The 20,932-nt window shown below is 43.8% G+C and overlaps 1 protein-coding gene across 4 annotated transcripts in view; it reads left to right on the plus strand.

Annotated features, from left to right (window-relative positions):
* Window positions 1-20,932, plus strand: part of MAP6 (microtubule associated protein 6) — an 87,819-nt gene that overhangs the window by 11,230 nt on the left and 55,657 nt on the right. For 2 of the 4 annotated variants that reach the window (XM_042904040.1, XM_042904043.1), the window contains exon 4: window positions 330-1,927. In XM_042904040.1, coding sequence (XP_042759974.1) covers window positions 1,017-1,927 — 911 coding nt within the window. In that variant the 5' untranslated portion in view covers window positions 330-1,016. Of the gene's footprint in view, window positions 1-312; window positions 1,928-20,932 lie in introns of all 4 variants that reach the window. The other 2 variants (XM_042904041.1, XM_042904042.1) reach the window with 2 other exon arrangements.

The raw sequence follows: 20,932 nt of genomic DNA on the forward strand, positions 1-20,932 counted from the left end.
TAACACCAGCTTTCTCTTTAAAAAGCATCTATTCTGGGACAGACATTTCACTAGGGATATCCTTCATATTTTAAAAACCGAATCCCCCCACCTCCGCGATTGGCCCTATTTTACAAAACAGGAGCCTCAGGCTCCCGGAGGGGAGGCGACCGGCATGAGGACAGCACGTCAGTCACCAGGCTGGGACTAGAACCCACCTAGGCCCCAGATTCTGCTGTTGCCTAGGAGCTGAGGAGGGAGGAGCTGCCAGAGCCGAGGGGGGAGGGGAAAGAGCGAGGGCGAGCTCCCAGCAGCGCGCGCTGACGACAGCAGGTGATTTTTTTCTGCAGCGCGCTTTCTCTCAGCATCTTTCCTGGATTTTTTTTCCCCCTGCCGAGCCGTAGATAAGGGTGGGGCCGCTTCCCTGCAGCAGAGACGGCAGCGGCAGTGGCTGCAGCATCATTGGGAGCAGCTGCTGCAGCAATGCTCGGTCTCCGCTGGAGGTGATCGCCTCCGAGCCCTGCCTGCTAGGTGGCCGGCTGCGACGGGACGCCTCGGAGTAGGAAAATAGAGCCTCGTTCGTGGACCCGAAAGCCACACTCCTCGGCCTTTCCTCTACGCCATGGCTTAAGCCCGCAGCCACCTCGCCTCGCGTCGCCTCGCTTGGCCGGGGTCTGCGCGCCGCCGCCACAGCAGGGAGGGGCGCGACCCAGACGCCCTCGCCCGGGGACTCGGGAACGCCTTGTGTCTCAACCATCGGTGCCCGCAGCCGACAGCTCTCCCAAGACCTTTGCAGGCGGCTCCAGGAGGCGTTTGCAGCCGGTAATCGGGGGACTTTATGGACTTTATCTCAGTGATAGCTTGACCTTCCTGGGTGCTCTCCGAGGGAGGAGACCGAGGTAGCTCAGGCCACCGAGGGAAAAACAGTGGGAACCAGATTAGCGACTGGTCGAGGGCCAAGGGACTGAAGTAAGATTAGAGACTTGCTTTAGAACCACAAAAAAGAAAGAGGGAGGGCCAGCTTTGCAGCTAGCATCATGGCGTGGCCGTGCATCACGCGGGCCTGCTGCATCGCCCGCTTCTGGAACCAGCTGGACAAGGCGGACATCGCTGTGCCGCTGGTTTTCACCAAGTACTCGGAGGCCACCGAGGCCCCGAGCGCCCCGCCGCAGCCGCCGCCGCCGCAGCAGCAGGCGCAGCCGGCGCACGCACCCCCCTCGGCGCGGGCGGTCGCCATAGAGACGCAGCCGGCCCAGGGCGAGTTGGATGCAGTTGCCCGGGCAACGGGGCCGGCGCCGGGGCCTAGCGGCGAACGCGAGGCGGCGGCTGCCCCCGGCCGGAGCGGGCCCGGCCCCGGCCCGGCCTCCGGCTCCGCCTCCAGCGCGGGCCCCGCGGACTCGGTGATGCGTCAGGACTACCGCGCCTGGAAGGTGCAGCGGCCCGAGCCGAGCTGCCGGCCGCGCAGCGAGTACCAGCCTTCCGACGCGCCCTTCGAGCGCGAGACCCAGTACCAGAAGGACTTCCGCGCCTGGCCGCTGCCGCGCCGCGGAGACCACCCGTGGATTCCCAAGCCCGTGCAGATCCCCGCGACCTCCCAGGCTTCGGTGCCAATTCTCGGGGCGTCCAAGCGCCGGCCGCAGAGCCAGGAGCGCTGGCCCGCGCAGGCCGCCGCCGAGGCCCAGGAGCAGGAGGCGACCCCTGGCGGAGCGGGTGGCCTCGCAGCCGGAAAGCCCTCCGGTGCAGATGAGCGCGACACACGCAGGAAGCCCGGGCCCGCCTGGATGCTGCGTCGCGCCGAGGGGCAGGGGCCGGAGCAGACGCCGCTGCCCGCAGCCCAGGCCCAGGTCCAGGCCGCGGTCCCCGAGGGTGGCAAGGGGCGTGCAGCGGCGGACGCCCTCAACAGGCAAATCCGCGAGGAGGTGGCGAGCGCGGTGAGCAGCTCCTACAGGTGAGACGCGGGCCTCGGCGCAGGCGACAAGACACCCTTACCCTTTCCCGAAAGCTGCCAGGCCGAGGCTCGTTTTCTGCATCGCAGGCCGCACACGCAGCCCCTCCCCTTCCAGACCACACCCTCGCCCCAGCCGCATCCCAGACACCCTTCCAGGGCTGGCTTCTTTCTGCTTTCTTATGGGAAGGCTGTTAGCACTATCCATCCCGGCCTGCCCAGTCTTTCCCTATACCACTTTAGCGACTTTTCCCCCCACCTCAGATCCCTGCCTGCTCAACAGAGACCCTTTGCTGTTTCTTCACAGGTTGTGCCCTTCTGCCCCACCCACCTCGCCAGCTGCATTCGCCTGGATGCTGCCCCTTGCTGGCTGAGCTGCTGCCCGCTGGCCTTGGTGCCTTCCCGCAGGGCCCCATCCTCCTAGAAGAAGAACTCTTTCCAAATGCCCAGTCCCCCTCCTCCGTAGCCCAGTCCACTTGGCCTTTCATTCTTCCCTCCCTCTCTCAGTCCCCGGGAGACATCCAAGCACCACACCCTTTTCCAGAATCCCGGCAGGGCTCTTGGAAATCACCCTCCTCCTTCTACATCAGGCTTTTGAAGTCAGATTCCTTCCTCCTCTTAGTAGCTGTGACACACTGAGCACATTTCTTTACCTTTCTGGGCCTTCGGTTCTTGTAAGATGCGATTGATGATAGGCTGTTCTCTTAGAATTGCTTGTTCATTTATTAAACATTAATATTCGACATATTTTTGAGCGCCTACTATATGCCTGGTACCGCACTAGACATCGTGAGGATTACATGAGATGCTGAGGAGGAGAATTATGCCTGGCACATCGTAGGTGAAATCAATGTCTTAGTTCCATTACAACCTGTGCATGACGCCTCGTTATCCTGATTTCCACTTTCTAGGTACCTCCAGCCTTTTCCCCTGTTGATGTATTTCCTTTCTCCTTTCCCTTTATCTTCTCCAGTTGTGTTGCTCATTCTGCTACCACTGAGAAGCCCTTCTTTAGCACATTTAAATTCCCTGTAAATGAATGCCTCCAAGAAAGGGCCTATCCATTTTCCCTCTGTGTGTGTGTGTGTGTGTGTGTGTGTGTGTGTCTTTCTGCCTCTCTCCCTCCCTCCCTCCGTCTCTCATACCCTCTCCCTCTCTCCATCCTTCTAGAATTCTCCTTCGGCTGCAGCCTCAGCCCTTCCAACTTGCTTTCTCACCCTTCGTATATCCAATAATATGTATTTGTGAGTGCTTAGTTCTCCATCCTGCCCTAATGTTTTAACCCAGATCAAGAAGCTAACAGATCACATTTGACTCTGAACATGTAATATTGGGCTGTAGGGTCTCTGGGGAAACAGATGTGCATGATGAATAAATGAGCTAGCGGTGTTCAAAATGTGGCTTATGGGGTCCTTCATCAATGCCACAGCCAGTTGCCTCCTTCCTGCAGGAGACTGTGGTTGGGGGGACTGCAGAGTTAGTACCTTTTGCCAAGACACTATATGTAGCCTCATGTCGGACTGATGTCTTTCTCCAATGAACGTAACGACCACTCCCTCATATCCTGAGCGAAGCATAGTATAGATAGATATCCTTCCTTTTTAGACAAAAGTCCTCTCCCTCCCAGATTTTGACTCTGGAAAGCATTCTCCAATAAGAGGGGGCAGCTAATATTTGGCTCCTAATCCATCTTCCTGAATTCCACCTCCCACTTGGCATTTCTCTCTTGGTTTATTGTTATCACGACCACAGTGGTCCCCCAGGAGTGCACTATTTTTTTTTTCATGGCTTCGGTCAGGCAAGATTGTTTTCCTTGGCTCCTAGCCATCAGGAGTGGAATTTTCACAATTTCTTCATGCTACTACCAAGAGACAGTCCAAAAGAAAGGAAGGGAGCAAATAGACAAGGAGCATAAACAACAAAGCCAAGATGTAGTATTGCGACTCTGTCCTGGCTTTCTTGTTTACCAGGCGGGCCCCGCTTCATTCCCCGAGAGCCCTGCGATTGGCCCGACATCACAGATTTTGGATCTGGTCTCCTCATCTTCCTACTCCCATCCTACTACCCTGAGGTGGGTGGAACTTTAACACCCACCTCGCTTCCTCAGAGGAACTACCCCTCCTCACCTCCACGGAGTCAAGGCCAATCAAGAGAGATCCCAAATTCTCAAATCTCCTTTGGTGATCCTCCTCAGTTTATGTTTCCAAGGTAGTCGGACTCGCTTTGTTCATGGATTATTGGCTAGACAGTCAGGGAATGACCTACCCTTCAGATACAACCCTCCAAATATTTTGGCCTGTACCTTTGTTCCATCTGGCCTCTTCCCCACAAAACCCTACCATACCTGTACAGCAAACATGGCAGGCTTTACAGTTAGAAATATACTCAGGGCTGCCTGGGCGGCTCAGTCGGTTAAGCGTCCGACTTTGGCCCAAGTCACGATCTCGCCATTCGTGAGTTCGAGCCCCACATCGGGCTCTGTGCTGACAGCTCAGAGCCTGGAGCCTGCTTTGAGTTCTGTGTCTCCCTCTCTCTCTCTGCTCCTCCCCCGCTCTCACTCTGTCTCTCTCTCTAAAATAAATAAACATTAAAAAAATACTTAGAAATATACTCATACTGCAAGTGATGGGATTGAATGGGGGAAGGCTGTGCTCTTACAGCTGGTGAGAATGATTATTTTAGTGACTATCAGAACTCCACCAACCTATCAAAAAAAATCTCTAAGCACCTCAAAAAAATTATTTTTCTCATTTGGGTCTTCTGTAAAATTTAATTATGCATGTGACTTTTGGGCCAGCAGTTCCATTTTGCTGTATAATCAGGAGGGTTTTGAAGCATTAAGAGAATGAGTGTTGCTAAGAGACATCAATTTCCTTAATGGACAATTTAAGTGCATGACAGATTTGATGTGAAATTTAACATTGTTTTTTTTGTTTCAGAAGAAAAATTGACCAGTCATAGATAAATGCACTTTGAGTGAAAGTAGATATGAAGAAATAAGATAAGCAATTAATCAGATATACCACAGAGAAAAAAGATGCCTGGAAATTGTAGGCTTATGTGGAACATTGATATTCCTTCCCTATGGCCTCATGTTCTTTTCCTTGCTATGATTCCGAATATCTCCTGAATTTAAGTACGCCCCATGGCTGGCAGAGATGAGTCTTACATTGCCTTATTAGAAGCCAAGTTGGGTTCCATTTCAGAGATAATTTGATTTACAAACCCTTTTCTTCTGCCACTCTACATAAATCATGGTGGCTTACACCATGGTGACTAGTTCATCTCATGGGCTTTCCAAGTGACATCTGTCACATGACATGAATGCGAGCAGTTTGCTTAAAGACACATAATCCATCAGCTTACCATTCTGGTGTATAATGTAAAATATATATTCAGCACGCAGAGTCATATACATACTAATTGGTTTTCTCCTACACTACTCAGTTAGTAGATAACATCGTATGTCTTTGACGCTATGATTTTGAGGAAACTTCTGAATTCAACTAGTTCATCTAATTCATAACCTATCCACACTAGCCTGGGATTTTTGCATTAAGTGCTATCTCAGATGTCGTTCATTATTCACAATCAAGAAGTTGATTAGTCTTTAGTACACTCATATGACATAGATGATATTATAAAATCGGGAAAGCATGCCTCTGTTATCATTTTTAATATTAAGGATGGATTTCACGAGGCAGCCGTTTGTGACTTTAGACCTAGCATTCTCAATTAGAAAAGAGATGAGTCATGAGGAGGGGATTAAAATTCCCCTCTCAGTCAACCCCATTGCCCTCGACATCAGTTAATAGGGATAGATGGGGTGGCAGGTGCTCCCCATAGAAATGCTAATGAGAAACTTTTCCTGGAAGAAATCAGCTGAGGCACCAGGAGGTAGAATTAATAAACCAGAGGCAAAGTATTTGACAAATGAGAGTAGCAACAAGGAAGTCAGAAAGAAAAGGAACCTTTAGTATCTGCCCTACAGTCTCCCATGAAGGTTAGAGAAAGGCCCGTCTGACGTGGCTCCCGCTGGCAGAACTGCCCTGCGCTTCTAGGGCAATTGTCCATTTCCCTAATTTCTTCCCGGGCAAGTCTCAGCAATACTTCGAGGCCAATCTCAGATGCTGAATCTTTAAGGAGACCTTCCAGGCTTTGCCGTTCAGAACTAATTTTTCTTGTATTCCCTTTTTATACTTTGCACACTTCTCATTGTCTGCTTGATTATAAGATGCTGTTTTCCATATCTGCCCCTTCCACCAGATCACAAACACTTGGAGAGAAGGGCTGTATTTGGTTCACCTCTCTACCTCTCACAGTGTAACACTGTGTCTAGGTGCCATGCAGATTTGCTGAATCCAGTAGAATATTTAGAGTTTGGTGAACATTTTTTCCATCTACACATTGATTCATTTCATTCAGCTTTATTTAGTTGGATTTATTTCAAAAAAAAAAAAAAAATGACCACCAAGCCCCTGCTATGTATCAGATAGAGGGCTGGGGATACCAAATGAATAAGTTAAAACCTTTATGTAAGGAGTTGTACCTGCCTTGATCAGGATAAAATCCAATCTCTACTAGGTTAGCACTAGAAGTAAATGTTCAAATGAGGACAGGCAGCAAACTGAACAGACCTGATGTACCTTCACCCTGAGGACCAGGGCAGTGGTCCTCAACCTTGACTGCACATTGGCATCACTGGAGAGCTTAAAAAATGCTGATGCACAGGTGCCTTGCCCAGAAATGCCGATTTAATTGGTCTGGGGTGTGGCTTGGGCATCTGAATAGTTTAAAAATGGTCCCAGGTGATTCTAATGTGTAATTCAGGTCATGACCTACTTCCCAAAGGCAAGGGTTCTCAAAATTTAGTGTACCTGGGGCGCCTGGGTGGCACAGTCGGTTAAGCGTCCGACTTCAGCCAGGTCACGATCTCGCGGTCCGTGAGTTCGAGCCCTGCGTCAGGCTCTGGGCTGATGGCTTGGAGCCTGGAGCCTGTTTCCGATTCTGTGTCTCCCTCTCTCTCTGCCCCTCCCCCGTTCATGCTCTGTCTCTCTCTGTCCCAGAAATAAATAAAAAAAAAATAAAAAATTTAGTGTACCAAAGAATGATCTGGCAAATTTCCTAAAATGCAGATTCCTGGGCCTCATCCTCAGACATACTGATTCAGTAGGTTTAAAGTAGAGCCTAAGAAACTACAGTTTAACAAGCAGTCTAGTATCACCTAATTTTGATACAGGTGAACTTCAAGCTTTACTTGGGAAAATATTGCTTGCAGACATTTGCTGCCTTTAAATTATTAGCTTTCTCATATACAAACATGGTGTTGCTTGCCATTTATTTAAGTCTTTTATGTCCTTCGTTTACAGTTTGTAATTTTCTCCACAAGTGTCTCACACACACACATTTTTAAGTTTTATTGTTCTATATTTAAGTCTTTAACAATATAACTGGATTTTAACTTTATGTATGGAATGAGGTAGGGTTCCAATTTTCTTTTTTCCCATACGGAAACTCATTAATCCCAATATCCTTTTTAAGTTCAACTTTTCATCGCTAATATCTCCATGAATCTCCCCTATCATATAAAGGTCCCTTATGCTTGGATATATTTCTGAGATCTCTTTTCTATTCTGTTGTTCTGAGTTAATGCCACACCAACATCTTTTCTTTTTGTCAAAGATATTAAAATTTTTTTTTAATGTTTATTTATTATTGAGAGACAGAGAGACACAGAACATGAGCAGGGGAGGGGTAGAGAGAGGGGGAGACATAGAATCTGAAGTAGGCTCCAGGCTCTGAGCTGTCAGCAACAGAGCCCGACAGGGGGGCTCGAACTCACAAACTGCGAGATCATGACCTGAGCCAAAGTCGGTCGCTTAACCAACTGAGCCACCCAGGCGCCCCTGTCAAAGATATTTTAAATTATTCTTTCTATTATGAAGATTATATTTTATTTATATATTTTATTACATTTTCTAATTTTTTATTCTTCATATGTATTAATTTTTGGATGTTGATCTTGTATTCAGCAACCTTATCACACTCTGTAATTAGTTTTGTCTGTAGACCCTCTCGGACTTCTTGGACTATCTGTGGAGATAATGTATGTTTTTAGCAAATACCAATTTATTGTCTTCCTTTCCAATATTTCTGTGTTGTGTGGTGTATGTGTGTGTGTGTGTGTGTGTGTGTGTGTGTGTGTGTGTACAGCTACATTGGTGAGGAGACAGGGTGTGGTTTTGATAGTAGGTGAAAACAGGCATCTTTGTCTTGAGATGTGGAAATGCTTCTAAAGTTTTATTGTTAAGCGTGAGGTTTGCTCTGTGTTTTTATGAGATAGCTTCATATCAGGTTAAGAAATTTCTCTTTATCGTAGTTTACTAAGGGTTTCTAAAAATGTGGATTGGTATTGAATTTTGTTGAATGCTTTTTCTGCATCAGCTGAGATGATTTTCTTTTTGAATCTGTTAATAGATTGTTCTGATATTGAACCATCTTTGCATTCCTGAGATAAATTCTACTTGTATAAAAATGTATTTTATGATGCTGAATTTGGTTTGCTTTTTTAAATTTGGAATGTTTGCATACATATTTATATCATCTCCAAAGAGGGAGTATAGAAAATTAGCCATCAGAGAATGGAGCCCTGAGGGATATAAGAATTTGGCGGGGTTGGGTGTGGGGGTGGGTAAAGTACTGACAGCAGAAGGAATAACCATGAAAAAGACAAAGGAGGAGTAATCAGAGGGGACCAGAACAGAAACTTACTACAGAAACCACATTGAGTACCTAACTCAGCAATGCCTTATGCCTATTTTGGAAATTTTTACTGAGGAATTACTGTGTACAAAGCATTTTACTAGATCACTGGTTGATCTTGTGCAGTTAACTCTCAGAGCTATAATGTTGACTGAGACTAACCCACAAAGAGGAGAGGAGATAAGATACAGGCAATTCTTGGTTGCTCTCTTAGGGGGAAAAACATGGCATATATGAATGTTAAAAAAAAAAAAAAAAAAGTCAAGCCAGTGATAGTTCTAAATCTAAGTCTATAATCACTAAGAATCACTCAATTTCCCAGATGCAAAACTGAAATATGCCAGTCAATGTTCACTAAGATTAAAATAAATTGTCCATAAGATTATAGCCATGTCTATAATCAACGCAACTTTGGCTTTACAAGTTCTATCGGTTGTATAAATGCTAACAGGTGAGCTTCTAATTCTCTACTAAATGAAGAAAATTGTTGACCTCAACCAACAAACTAAAAATTCTCTTTTTTTTGTTTTTTTGTTTTTTTTTTAATTTTATTTTTTATGTTTTAAAATTTACATGCAAATTAGTTAGAATATAGTGCAACAATGATTGCAGGAGTAGATTCCTTAATGCCCCTTACCCATTTAGCCCATCCCCTCTCCCACAACCCCTCTAGTAACCCTCAGTTTGTTCTCCATATTTCAGAGTCTCTTCTGTTTTGTCCCCCTCCCTGTTTTTATATTATTTTTGTTTCTCTTCCCTTATGTTCATCTGTTTTGTCTCTTAAAGTCCTCATAGAAGTGAAGTCATATGATTTTTGTCTTTCTCTGACTGACTAATTTCACTTAGCATAATACCCTCCAGTTCCATATATGTAGTTGCAAATGGCGAGATTTCATTCTTTTTGATTTTCGAGTAATACTCCATTGTATATGTATACCACATCTTCTTTATCCATTCATCCATCGATGGACATTTGGGCTGTTTCCATACTTTGGCTATTGTTGATAGTGCTGCTATAAACATCGGGGTGCATGTGTCCCTTCAAAACAGCACACCTGTATCCCGTGGATAAATGCCTAGTAGTGCAATTGCTGGGTCATAGGGTAGTTCTATTTTTAGTTTTTTGAGGAACCTCAATACTGTTTTCCAGAGTGGCTGCACCAGCTTGTGCTCCCAAAAAATTCTCTTGATGTTTACTAAAGATGCTAGTTTTCACCATTAGAAATAATAATAGTAGCTAATTGAGTGACTACTATGTGCCTAGCAGGCTGCTAGAAATCTTAGATACATTTTCTCCTAGAATCTTTATAGGAGCCCTTCAGAAATGGTGCTATTACTTCCCTGTCAGAGCTTAGTACCCACTTGTCTGCCTTTAGGTTTTTAGACTGTTAAAAGACACAGACTTTGTCTGGAAAAGGCAGCAAGATGGATTCTGTCCTGGAGGCTTCAGAAGGAACACCTTGCTTCTGCTGACACCTTGATCTTTTCCAGTGAGACCCATTGCAGACTTTTTAATTTAGAACTATAAGATAATACATTTGGGGGCACTTGGGTGGCTCAGTTGGTTAAACATCCACCTTGATTTTGGCTCAGGTCATGATCTCCTGGTTTGTGAGATAGAATCCTGCATTGGGCTCGATGCTGACAGCATGGAGCCTGCTTGGGATTCTCTCTCTCCCTCTCTTTCTGCCTCTCTCTCTCTCGCTCTCAAAATAAATAAATAAACTTAAAGAAAAGATAATACATTTGCATTGTTTTCAGCCATTCAGTTTGTGGTAATTCAATTTAGCAGCTATAGGAAACCAAACACAGAGTTTCTTAATGATATTTTGGACCAGATAATTCTTTGTTGTGAGGAGCTATCCTGTGCATTGTAGCATCCCTGGCCTCTATCCACTCCGTGCAGTAGCATTCCCCACTGCACCCTCACCCTTGCTAAGTTGTGATAATCAAAATGCTTCCAGATATTGCCAATAGCCCCCTGCAGGGGGAAAACTTGCCCCTGATGAGGACCAGCGTTATATGAGAAGTAAGATCACTGCAATCCTCTATAATAAGGATATATCTCACAGATATGATGATGGATGAAAGGAACAGAGACAAGTGCACTTATTGAATGATTCCATTTGTATGAATATCAAACACAGTCAAAGGAAGTGATGGTGAAAGTCAAAATAGTGGTGATCTCTGAGGGTAGGTTGTGTAACAGGTTGAGAAGGAGCACAAGGGAACATCTGAGATATTGGAATTGTTCTATATCTTGATTTGGGTGCTGGGTATGTGGATCTATACATGCGAAAAATTAAGATTTTTGGTCTTTATTCTTTGTTTGTTATACCTCAACAAAGAATTTTTTTAAAAAAAAATACAAACCAAGAAAATGGAGATCTAGGTTTGATGCTCAAGAGAAAAGGCAGAATGGAAAAGCTCTGGACCCGGAGCTGTGAGGATCAAACCCACAGACTTCAGGGTGGGTGGGGAATAAAGAGGGTGAGAAGAAGAGAATGTTGAGGCCAGGGCTCAACATGCACTGATGCAGCAGGTGTAGGCAGGAGAAGAGTCAGTCAAGGATGGACCACTGGTGTCTGTGTGTCGCCCCATCTGAGAGTGAGAGCATAGGCCCCACCATCGTCCCAACTTCCCACCTCCCCTGCCTCTGGCCTCTGTGTCCCCTGCAGGAGCTATCCCACACATATAGAAAACACTCTAGTACTCTTCCCCATCCTCGCTGTCCTAGCACAGCCCATTGTTGATGTGTATTTGTTTCCAAGCTGAACGAAGAGGTTTTGTAGGACCAAGCCTGGTGTAACCTCTTCTGGTGGGAAAATTGGGCCCAGGCCCCAAGCCACAAAACCCACCATAAGTGCCTCCTGGAAACACCGCCTCCTCCACTGTGCTGTTCCCTGTGGTCACTGTCTATTTTGTACAGTGACTTCAAAAAGTCGGCTGATGTTGTGGCATATCCTGGAGTGCCTTTTTACAATCATCTTAGCCTGTAAGAACTGTTCTCTTAAACCATCGTAGCAGATGTAAGATAGACAATGGTAGAAAGCAAAGTTGGAGCACATTAGCGAGAACAGAGACATCATTGAATTTCGACCTCACTTGCCGAGTGCTTACTCCGTGCCAATTGCTTTAACATATCTTTTTATTTAGACTTCATAATGACTTTAAAGTGAATATCTCTCTCTCTTTAAAGATGAAAACTAGGGTAAGGGGGATTCCCTTCCCCTCCAGGGCAACGCCCAGTACCTCGGACTGCAGTCAAGGCCTTCAAGGATCCGAGCTATCTGCTGTTTCCAGCATTTTTGCCCACTGCTCCCCACACACACCTGATGCTTTTTCCTGGAGGTTCTCCGTTTTGGTTACACATTAAAATCAGGGGGGGTCCAAGCAGGTGATCTAGCCGAATCACAGACTGAGCTGCGCCTTGACAAGCCCCACATGTAACCACGGCTGGATTCTGCTCGGTTTTCTCTCTTGCCCTCCTCCCATCTTCCTTCTAAATCCCTCCTATCCTTCAGAGCTTTTAGTCCATTGTGAAAGAGGCTTATACTGTAAAAGCAGGGAATTAGGTTGGATTTATTTGATCATACTATCATAATCATAATGCAGTGCGCTTAATATTATTTTTATTCCAAGTTCAATGCGGCATCTTCAGAGCATGCAAAAGGCTGCATCTATGGGCTAGGATTTAATGTGCGGAGCACACAGTCCCCGCTCACAGGAGCTTGCCATCTTGTGAGGCAGGTAACATGGATGCAAGTATCTAAAGTACCAGGCAGGGCCTGCTGAGCTTTCAAATCAGGGGCCAGAGTTCTCTAGAGTCACAATAAGGGCTGGTTACTTCTGTTGGAAGATTCACGGATGGGATGGTGGGATGAGTCCTGGGAAGCATCCTGGTGTCCTGTGAAGGATTTGCTGACCATTAAAACTGGGTTTAAAAAAAAATTAATAAATGTTTTTTTAGTTTATTTTATTTTTATTTTTTAATGTTTATTTATTTTTGAGAGAGAGGGAGACAGAATGCAAGTGGGGGAGGGGCAGAGAGAGAGGGAGACACAGAATCTGAAGCAGGCTCCAGGCTCTAAGAGGTCAGCACAGACAGAACCGACACGGGGCTCGAACTCACAAACTGTGAGATCATGACCGGAGCTGAAGTCAGACGCTTAACCGACTGAGCCACCCAGGCGCCCCTAAAATATTTTTTTTTAATCTTCATTTATTTTTGAGAGAGAGACAGAGTGCAAGCGGGGGAGGGGCAGAGAGAGCCGAAGACACAGAATCCAAAGCAGGCTCTAGGCTCTGAGCTGTCAGCACAGACAGAGCTCAACACAGGGCTTGAACTCACGAGCCGTGAAATCATGACCTGAGCCGAAGTCAGATGCTTAACCAACTGAGCCACCCAGGCGCCCCTAAAACTGGGTTTGAATCATTTCTGTGTAACTTAAAAATCTTTGTGACACTGAGAAAGTCTTCAGTTTTCTCATCCGTAAAATGGAGACAATTGCAGTTCGAGAGTCGTGATGAAGAGAGGGGGAGGTAACACTCTCACCCATCACAGTAAGCCCCGGCCACGTTTGTTGTTATCACTGAGAGAATGGAATAGAGTAAGCTACCAATGAAAGTCTTTCATTTATTCACTCAACAAACATCTGTCACTTATCAAGCACCACATTAGGACCTGGGTACACAAGTGAATTACACATAGTACCTGTCCTAAAAGTTCCTGGTCTAGTGAGAGAAACCTATTAAGAAAGTTATAGTGTTGGTAGTATGTTCAATAGTAGAAATATGCACAAGATAACGAGAGGACATAGAGGAAAGGGGGGTGTCTGACTCAATCTGAATCAGGGACCACTTCCTGGAGGTGTACCTGTGCACTGTGTCAAAAGCCCAGAGTTAGTTCCATTGGGAAGGGAAGAGGTTAGGAACTATATATTCCTTCCTCAAGGTCTTTAACAATGAGATAACAAAGAAGGCCACTTAAGAGTACAATACCTACTAATAATTTTCAGCTCCTCTTAGATGTCTAGCTTTATCTGGGGCCTTTTGTTCAGATTCTACTCACCACTTGTTAACTATATGACTTTGGGCAAGTTACTTAACCTCTATTCTCTGATTTTGTTCCCTCATTGGTGAAAGAGAACCAATAATACCTACCTTGCAAAGTTGTTGGAAGACTAAATATTCCATTAAGTCTGTGACTCTCTTATCTGTCTCATTTACCATTGCACCCCTAGCACCAAGCTTAGTGCATGGTATTTAGGAGATGCTTAATAGAAATTAATTGAACAAATGAATGAGTGATGTATGTACAGTACTTAGCATAGTACCTAGCTCATAGTAAGTGCTCAATGAATGGTAACTATTCTCATCATCATTATCCCAGACGGGTTTGAGCACCACTCAGCTAATAAAAAGAGGTAATTTTGCCCTTGTGTATGCACACATTCTGAATTTCTGGGAAGAGAACCATGAAATTCTTAGGTCACAGATTTTCTGAGTATTTCTGAGTCTGACTTGAAGGATCAGGAAAGACTTCAGAAAGGAGGGTAGTGTCTGAGCTGGACCTTAAAGGATCAGTCTGATTTTGTAGGCAAAACAATCAGGTAGGCAGAAAGGAGGCACATTCCAGGCAGAAGGGACAGCTGGGTCATGGAGAGAGAGATATGAATTTGGGGAGCTACATATATTCATATACGACAAGTGTTCTGAGGATGAGGTGTGACATGGCAGGAGATGAATCTGGAAATGTCTAGAGCATTAACTGGCAAACTTTCTGTAAAGGGATAGATAATATATATTTTAGGCTTGGGCAGCCCTTATATGTTTTATAACAAGAGAGAGAACAAATTTCCCAGAAGTTTTAGTGTTGAAATTTAAAATATAATGATAATAATAATAATAATAATAATAATAATAATTGAATACAGTATTTTGTCATATAGGTCTACTAATGAGAAGAATGGGGTTTTTAAGGGGAATAACATTTGCTGAAATGAGGTTCAAAATTAGTGTTCCCTCTCATCATATTGATGGCAAATATTTATCTATAAAAATGATTCTTAGCTCATGGCTGAACAGAATCAGGTCAAGGGCTGGATTTGGCTCATGGACAATAGTTTGCCAATCTCTGATCTATATTGTTGAGGACAGAACACCATGCTACCAAGTTTCAGACTCTGTATTTAAGTAGCAAATAACCTTCTGAAAAGAGTGCCTGAGAATACTTGGTTTGACTGTTTCTTATTAAGCACATTATTTATTCTTCCTAAGTGACATAGTCACTCTCTTGTTTCCTTACAGCTGAAAAGCAACGGGGCACTGATGTATGTGTGAGAGAGTTTCTTTGTCTTCATATATAATGGGTAACCAACCCATATCTAGTAGCAACCAAGGATACAAGGTACAAGAGTCACCATTGTGAAGTAATATCAGCCTGTGGCTGCTATGACAATTTTGTGTGGGGTTCTCCTGGGAGCTGGAACAAGGCTTTAAAAAAAAAAAATAGATAAGGAATAAGTGTGATTAAAAGGTGCATGAGGGCACAATTCACTTGCTCAGGATTCAGCACTTAGGAAAAGCATGGAAGAGAGCTCTACCATGAGAAGATGGTACTTTATAAATGCTACCTTAATCTCTATCTAGATGGAGGAATTTGGGTAGAGAGTATTACTTTGTTAATGAATGAATTCAATTCAATTCAATTCAATTCAATTCAACTCAATTCAATTCATATTTGTTGAGGACTTCCTATGAATAAGACCCTAAGCTAGGCTCTGGGGATATGACGGTGAGGCCCACGGTTTGGCACATTCTGACTTACTCTGTGTCTGTTCCTACTTCAATAGGAGGGGGAAATGTGATGATGATAATGATGATGAGGATGAGGAGGATGGAAAAGAGGAGGCAGGAGGAGATGATGCAGTGGCAGAAGCATGGATGCCTTTAACCAAGAAAGGTCTTTAACCAACCAAGGCTGGGGGTGATAGAAGAGGAAGGAGTTCTGAAGAAAAAGTAAAGAACATAAGGGAAATTAGTAATCACAGCTACTGATCTGATAACCACGGTGCAGTGGATTAACCAAAAGTGTTGGCATCAGATACACATCAGCTCAAATCCCAGCCTTTCCATTTAGTATTTATGTAACCTTGGTGAAGTTATTTCAAGTCTCTGAACCTGAGTTTCCTTCTCCAGAGAGTGGGGCAATATTATACATGTCATAGGTTGCATGGATATGTACATATTTTATAAATCAGTAGGTCTTTGCAGTTGAAATTTTAAATATTAATACCAAAAATGAGCGGGGAATCTGAATGCACACAGGTTTAGACAGATTAGTCCCTCAGGGAACAGGCTCCGAACGAAGTTCTTGGATTACAGCTATGAACGAGATAGATGCAGTTCGCCATGGAGTGAGCAGTATAATGATAGATATGGAGCTAAGCCTGCATGCCAATCGCGAATTATTAAATACAGCTGTGATGAATTGTAGGCAGGGACAGTACAAGGTGCTAGGAGAGCGTTTAATGGGAGCTGACAGGCCTAACCTAGACCAGGACTTGGAGCTGTCATCTGAGGAAGTGGTGTTTGAGCTGAGCCCTGGAAGATGAAGGTGAGCCTTGATGCTTGCCCCGCCTTCTGTGTGACCCCGCAGGAGCCCCTCCTCCTGGCTTCATTTCCTGGCCTGTCATTAAGGGGTTGGGCAAGTCCCTCTAGCGTCTTGTCTTTCCAGGCGGGGCCGCTAAGGAACCACACTCCAAGATCCCCTTAAAGACCCCATTGCAGATGCCAAAGCGCCCTGTCCTGAGCGTTGCAGTAGAGAACACAGGGCAGAGGAGAGAGCACAACCGTGGTGGGAAACACCGATGACATTGGAGAGTTAGCTCGCGGCCAAGGATGTGGTTGCATCCTTTTGATATCGTTCTTGTTCCCTCCTAAATATCTGCCGGCACCTTGGCCAAGGAATCTTCAAAGCCCTTTCTCTTTCCTTTTTTTATCCTTTGAACTTTAAAAAATATGCTACAAAGAATAGCGTAACTCCCATATTCTCCCCACCCAGAATGTTAAAAATTACTATTTTGTTATATTTACTTCCAGTCTTTTTTGTGTTAAAACATTTTTTATTCATAATAAAGTTCTTGGGGTGCCTGGGTGGCTCAGTCAGTTAAGTGTCCGACCGTTGATTTTGGCTCAGGTCATGATCTCACAGTTCATGAGATCAAGCCCGGAGTTGGGCTCTGTGCTTACAGCTCAGAGCCTCCTTGGGATTTTCTGTCTGTCTGTCTGTCTGTCTGTCTCTCTCTCTCTCTCAAAATAAATAACTAACTTAAAAAAAAAAAGTTCTGTTTGTCCATCTGGCCCAGACCCATCCTGCTCCTCCCTCTGCCCCCAGGAGGCTACCTCTCATGACTTTGGGTTGCATATCTCTCAGTTTTTTAATCTTTATTTATTTTTGAGAGAGAGAGAGAGAGAGAGAGAGAGAGACAGAGTACGAGCGAGGGAGGGACAGAGAGAGAGAGGGAGACATAGAATCTGAAGCAGGCTCCACGCTCCAAGCTGTCAGCACAGAGGCCAATGCCTGAGATCGTGACCTGAGCCGAAGTCCGACGCTTAACCGACTGAGCCACCCAGGCGCCCCAGGGGGTATATATCTCTTTATCGAATAAAATGCAAAAGGCATTGCTATATGTGTGTGTATTTACTTAGATGACATCTAACAATGTGTATCATTCTGTGACTATTTTTTTTTTTACCCAGCATCACATATCTTGAAAAAATACAAACATGTGGGCGTAAACACCCACTTATACATAGTTCCTTCCTTTCAATGGCTGTATAACCTGCCAGCACTGAATAGATCACATATTCTTTTTCTTACTCTCTATATATTAGGTTTTCTTAATTTTTTTTCTTTTTTTTTAAATATATGAAATTTATTGTCAAATTGGTTTCCGTACAAACCCAATGCTCATCCCAACAGGTGCCTTCCTCAGTACCCATCACCCACCCACCCACCCACCCCCCAGGTTATCTTAATTTTTAACTATCAAAAATAATGCTACAGTGAGTATCTTTATAATGTCTCTCTGTGAATATAATTAAGAGTTCAAAGAGGAATTGGTGGATCTTGGGTTAAACACATTTTACTAGATATTGGAAAATTGCTCTTTTAATGGCTGGACTCATTTATACTTCAACTAATAGTGTAAAAAGTATCCCTTTTTTTCTCATAATGTTAACCTTTAAAATTTTGCCAGTTTCATTGTGTGACAATGGTCATTGTTTAATTCACATTTCCCTGATTTTCAGTGAAATTCAGAAGCTTTCCACGTGTTCATCAAAATCTGCAATTCCTTTTCTGCAGACTGCATGCTCACACCCCATGCCCATCGCCCTATTAGAGTGTGATCTTTCTTTTATTGACCTGCACTGATTCTGATGACTAATCTCCGTGGCTTGTCTTTCACCTGCGATTATAGTGTCTTGGTAACACGGAAATTCTTCATCTTCCTGTGCTCTGTATGTTTAGTCCCTGCCTGTGTGGTTTGTGCCTTTCATTTCTAATTGCAGAAATCCTTTACTCCCAAAGTGATAGACCTGTGTCTTTTATATTTTCTTCCGATTGTTTCAAGGTTTATTCTTCACACTCAGGCTTGTAGCACATCTGGAATGAGTTTTCATGGATCTGAGTGTGAGATAGGAATACGTTTCCATGTTCTGCTATGTAGAAAGCCAGAGATCCCAAATTCATTTGTTTGGCAGGCCGTTTGTTCCCACTGATGTAAACAGTTCCCTCTCTCTGATGGCAAGTCCCCTCACTTGTGTGGGTTTCTGGGCTCTCTCATTTGTTGCATTGACCTATTTGTCTATTCCTAACAAATACCACACTTGATACTAATCACAATAGCCTTGTAATGTGTAATGTGCTTTGATTTTTAACAGGACAGGTCTCTCCCTTGGTTGTTCTTTTTTAGAATTGTCTTGGCCTTACTTATATGTTCACACGACCATATTTATTTGGGACTTAGTTTTCAGCTACCGGAATTACTTATGGAGATTCTGATTAGATTTGGGCTAAAGTTATAGGTTTATCTGAAAGTTGACATCTGTGTCATAGTGAGTCTTCCCAGGTATAATCAAGATACATTTACTCAGATCATCTTTTGTATCCTTCAAAAAAGGTCTTTTTTCATTACTTTATCCTAGACATTTTCTAGATTTTGTTGCTATCGTGAATGAGATTTTTTGGTTACCTTTTTTTGGTAAACTTTCAACAAAGGTTACCTTTGTTGGTGACCTATAGGAACAATATTGATTGCTGTGTATTTACCTGGTGCCTGTAAGCTTGATGAATTCTCTTGTTAATTATTTTCAGATTTTCTTGGATTTTCTATTTACCATGATTCTGCTTTGTTCTTTCTTTGATCCATCTCAGCCTTTTATTGAATGGATTAATTTTTTCTATTTTCCCTTCTGTGTAGAACTTATGCATTTTATTTCCAGGTTTTTGCTAGGTGGTCGTTGGTGTGTGTGTGTGTGTGTGTGTGTGTGTGTGTGTGTGTGATTACCCTTATTTTTAAATCTGTAGATCTGACTTACAGTTTCAAGTTGGCCAGGCTTTACCACTGATCCACCCCTCCAACTTCCGTGTTCTTGCTGTCTTATAGTTTAGCTCATTTTTGCTTTATAAGCCCTCTAATTTAGAAATAATTAGTAATAAAATTTTTGTGTCCAATCCTTATTTAGATTTGCCTCAATATTCAGTAGTATTTTGCTCACCATTGCTTTTTGAATCCCACCCTTGCCTTCTGGAAGTATGTATGCCCTTTGTCCAAAATATCTTTATCTCATCCTCATACTTTAGTGATAGCTAGCTGAGTGAAGAATTCTAGATAGACATTAGTTTTCTTTTAGCACTTTAAAAATATCACTCTACATACTCTGGCCCCATTGTTGCCTATGAGGAGTCTACTCTCCTGTAAACTGCCTTGATTAGTACCGGCACCCAATAAAAGTATCATGAATATTATTAGCGGCAGTAGAAACAATAGTAACAGCTTTCTGTACATTATGTCTAGTCTTCCCAACGCTGTCCCATAAGTATTGCTATCTGAGACTCAGAGAGGTTGGATATCTTTTCCAGGGTTACACAGCTAATAATTGAAGGCATAATTTGCAGCCCTGAACAGTCCCCCTAAAGCCTGTATCTCCCTCTCCCTAGGTCACACTATCCCTATTATAGTAATGGTTTGTACACTGTTGGAAACCAGAGCCTGAGCGGATTATTTACCAAGGCCATCAGTGGGAAACTGGAGGACAAGGGTCTGGGTACTGATGCTTAGCACTTCCAGAACGGGCCGGGAGGAAGCTCAGAGCACTGCAGGATTCTTGGGAGGGACCTCAAAGACAGAAAATAAGTTTATAGTCATGCATCTCTAAGAATAAGAATTCTTGTTATCCAGGGTGTTGAGAATATAAGGTGTAATATAGAGTCAGAAGCTACCTAGGAGAGGGGCTGCTTTTGGCATCATCCATCTGTCTATTCTTTCCAACAAAGAAGTCACTCAAATTACTGGCAGACGAGTGTAGTTCTGACATAAGTATTGGCTGGTATTTTTGTTTATTTTGAGGAGAAGGTGAAAGGGAAGCAGTGAAGATGCCTGAAGACGTGTCAGAATTTCACTCATTAAGGGGTGCTGTGAGCTCCTTGGCTCAATCCGATAATCATTTTGAGTACTGGAAAAAATATTTCCTCAATTTTTTTGTGTGTGCTGTCCACAATGTAACAGCTACAGACATAACACACTTTTTAAGTGCAATCTGCATCATTAACGTTGTACTCCGTTACTTTCTTAAGTCTAAACAGCCAAGGAGACAATAAACCTAGCTTTGGTTTGCAGCATTTGTCAGTACTCCCACCATGACTGACTCCAAGCGCCTACGTACCATTCCCTACTGGGGGCTTGGGAAGAGCTGTGCAGAAGTCATCAGTATGTGGTGTTCCCATCCAGTAGGTACAGTAGTCCTAAGTCAGCTCAAGAGCATAGATAATAGCAACATGTGTAAAATCCTTATAAAGTGATGTGTTTTGATTTTTGATTTTTATTTTTTATATAATTTTTTATTTTTATATAGTTTATTTATGTATTTTATCTAATTTATTTAATTTGTATTTATTTAAAAAAAAGTTTAATGTTTATTTATTTTTGAAAGCGAGATGAAGAGCACGAGTGGGGAGGG

The sequence above is a fragment of the Panthera leo genome, chromosome D1 (assembly GCF_018350215.1).
Source record: "Panthera leo isolate Ple1 chromosome D1, P.leo_Ple1_pat1.1, whole genome shotgun sequence".
NCBI lineage: Eukaryota > Metazoa > Chordata > Mammalia > Carnivora > Felidae > Panthera > Panthera leo.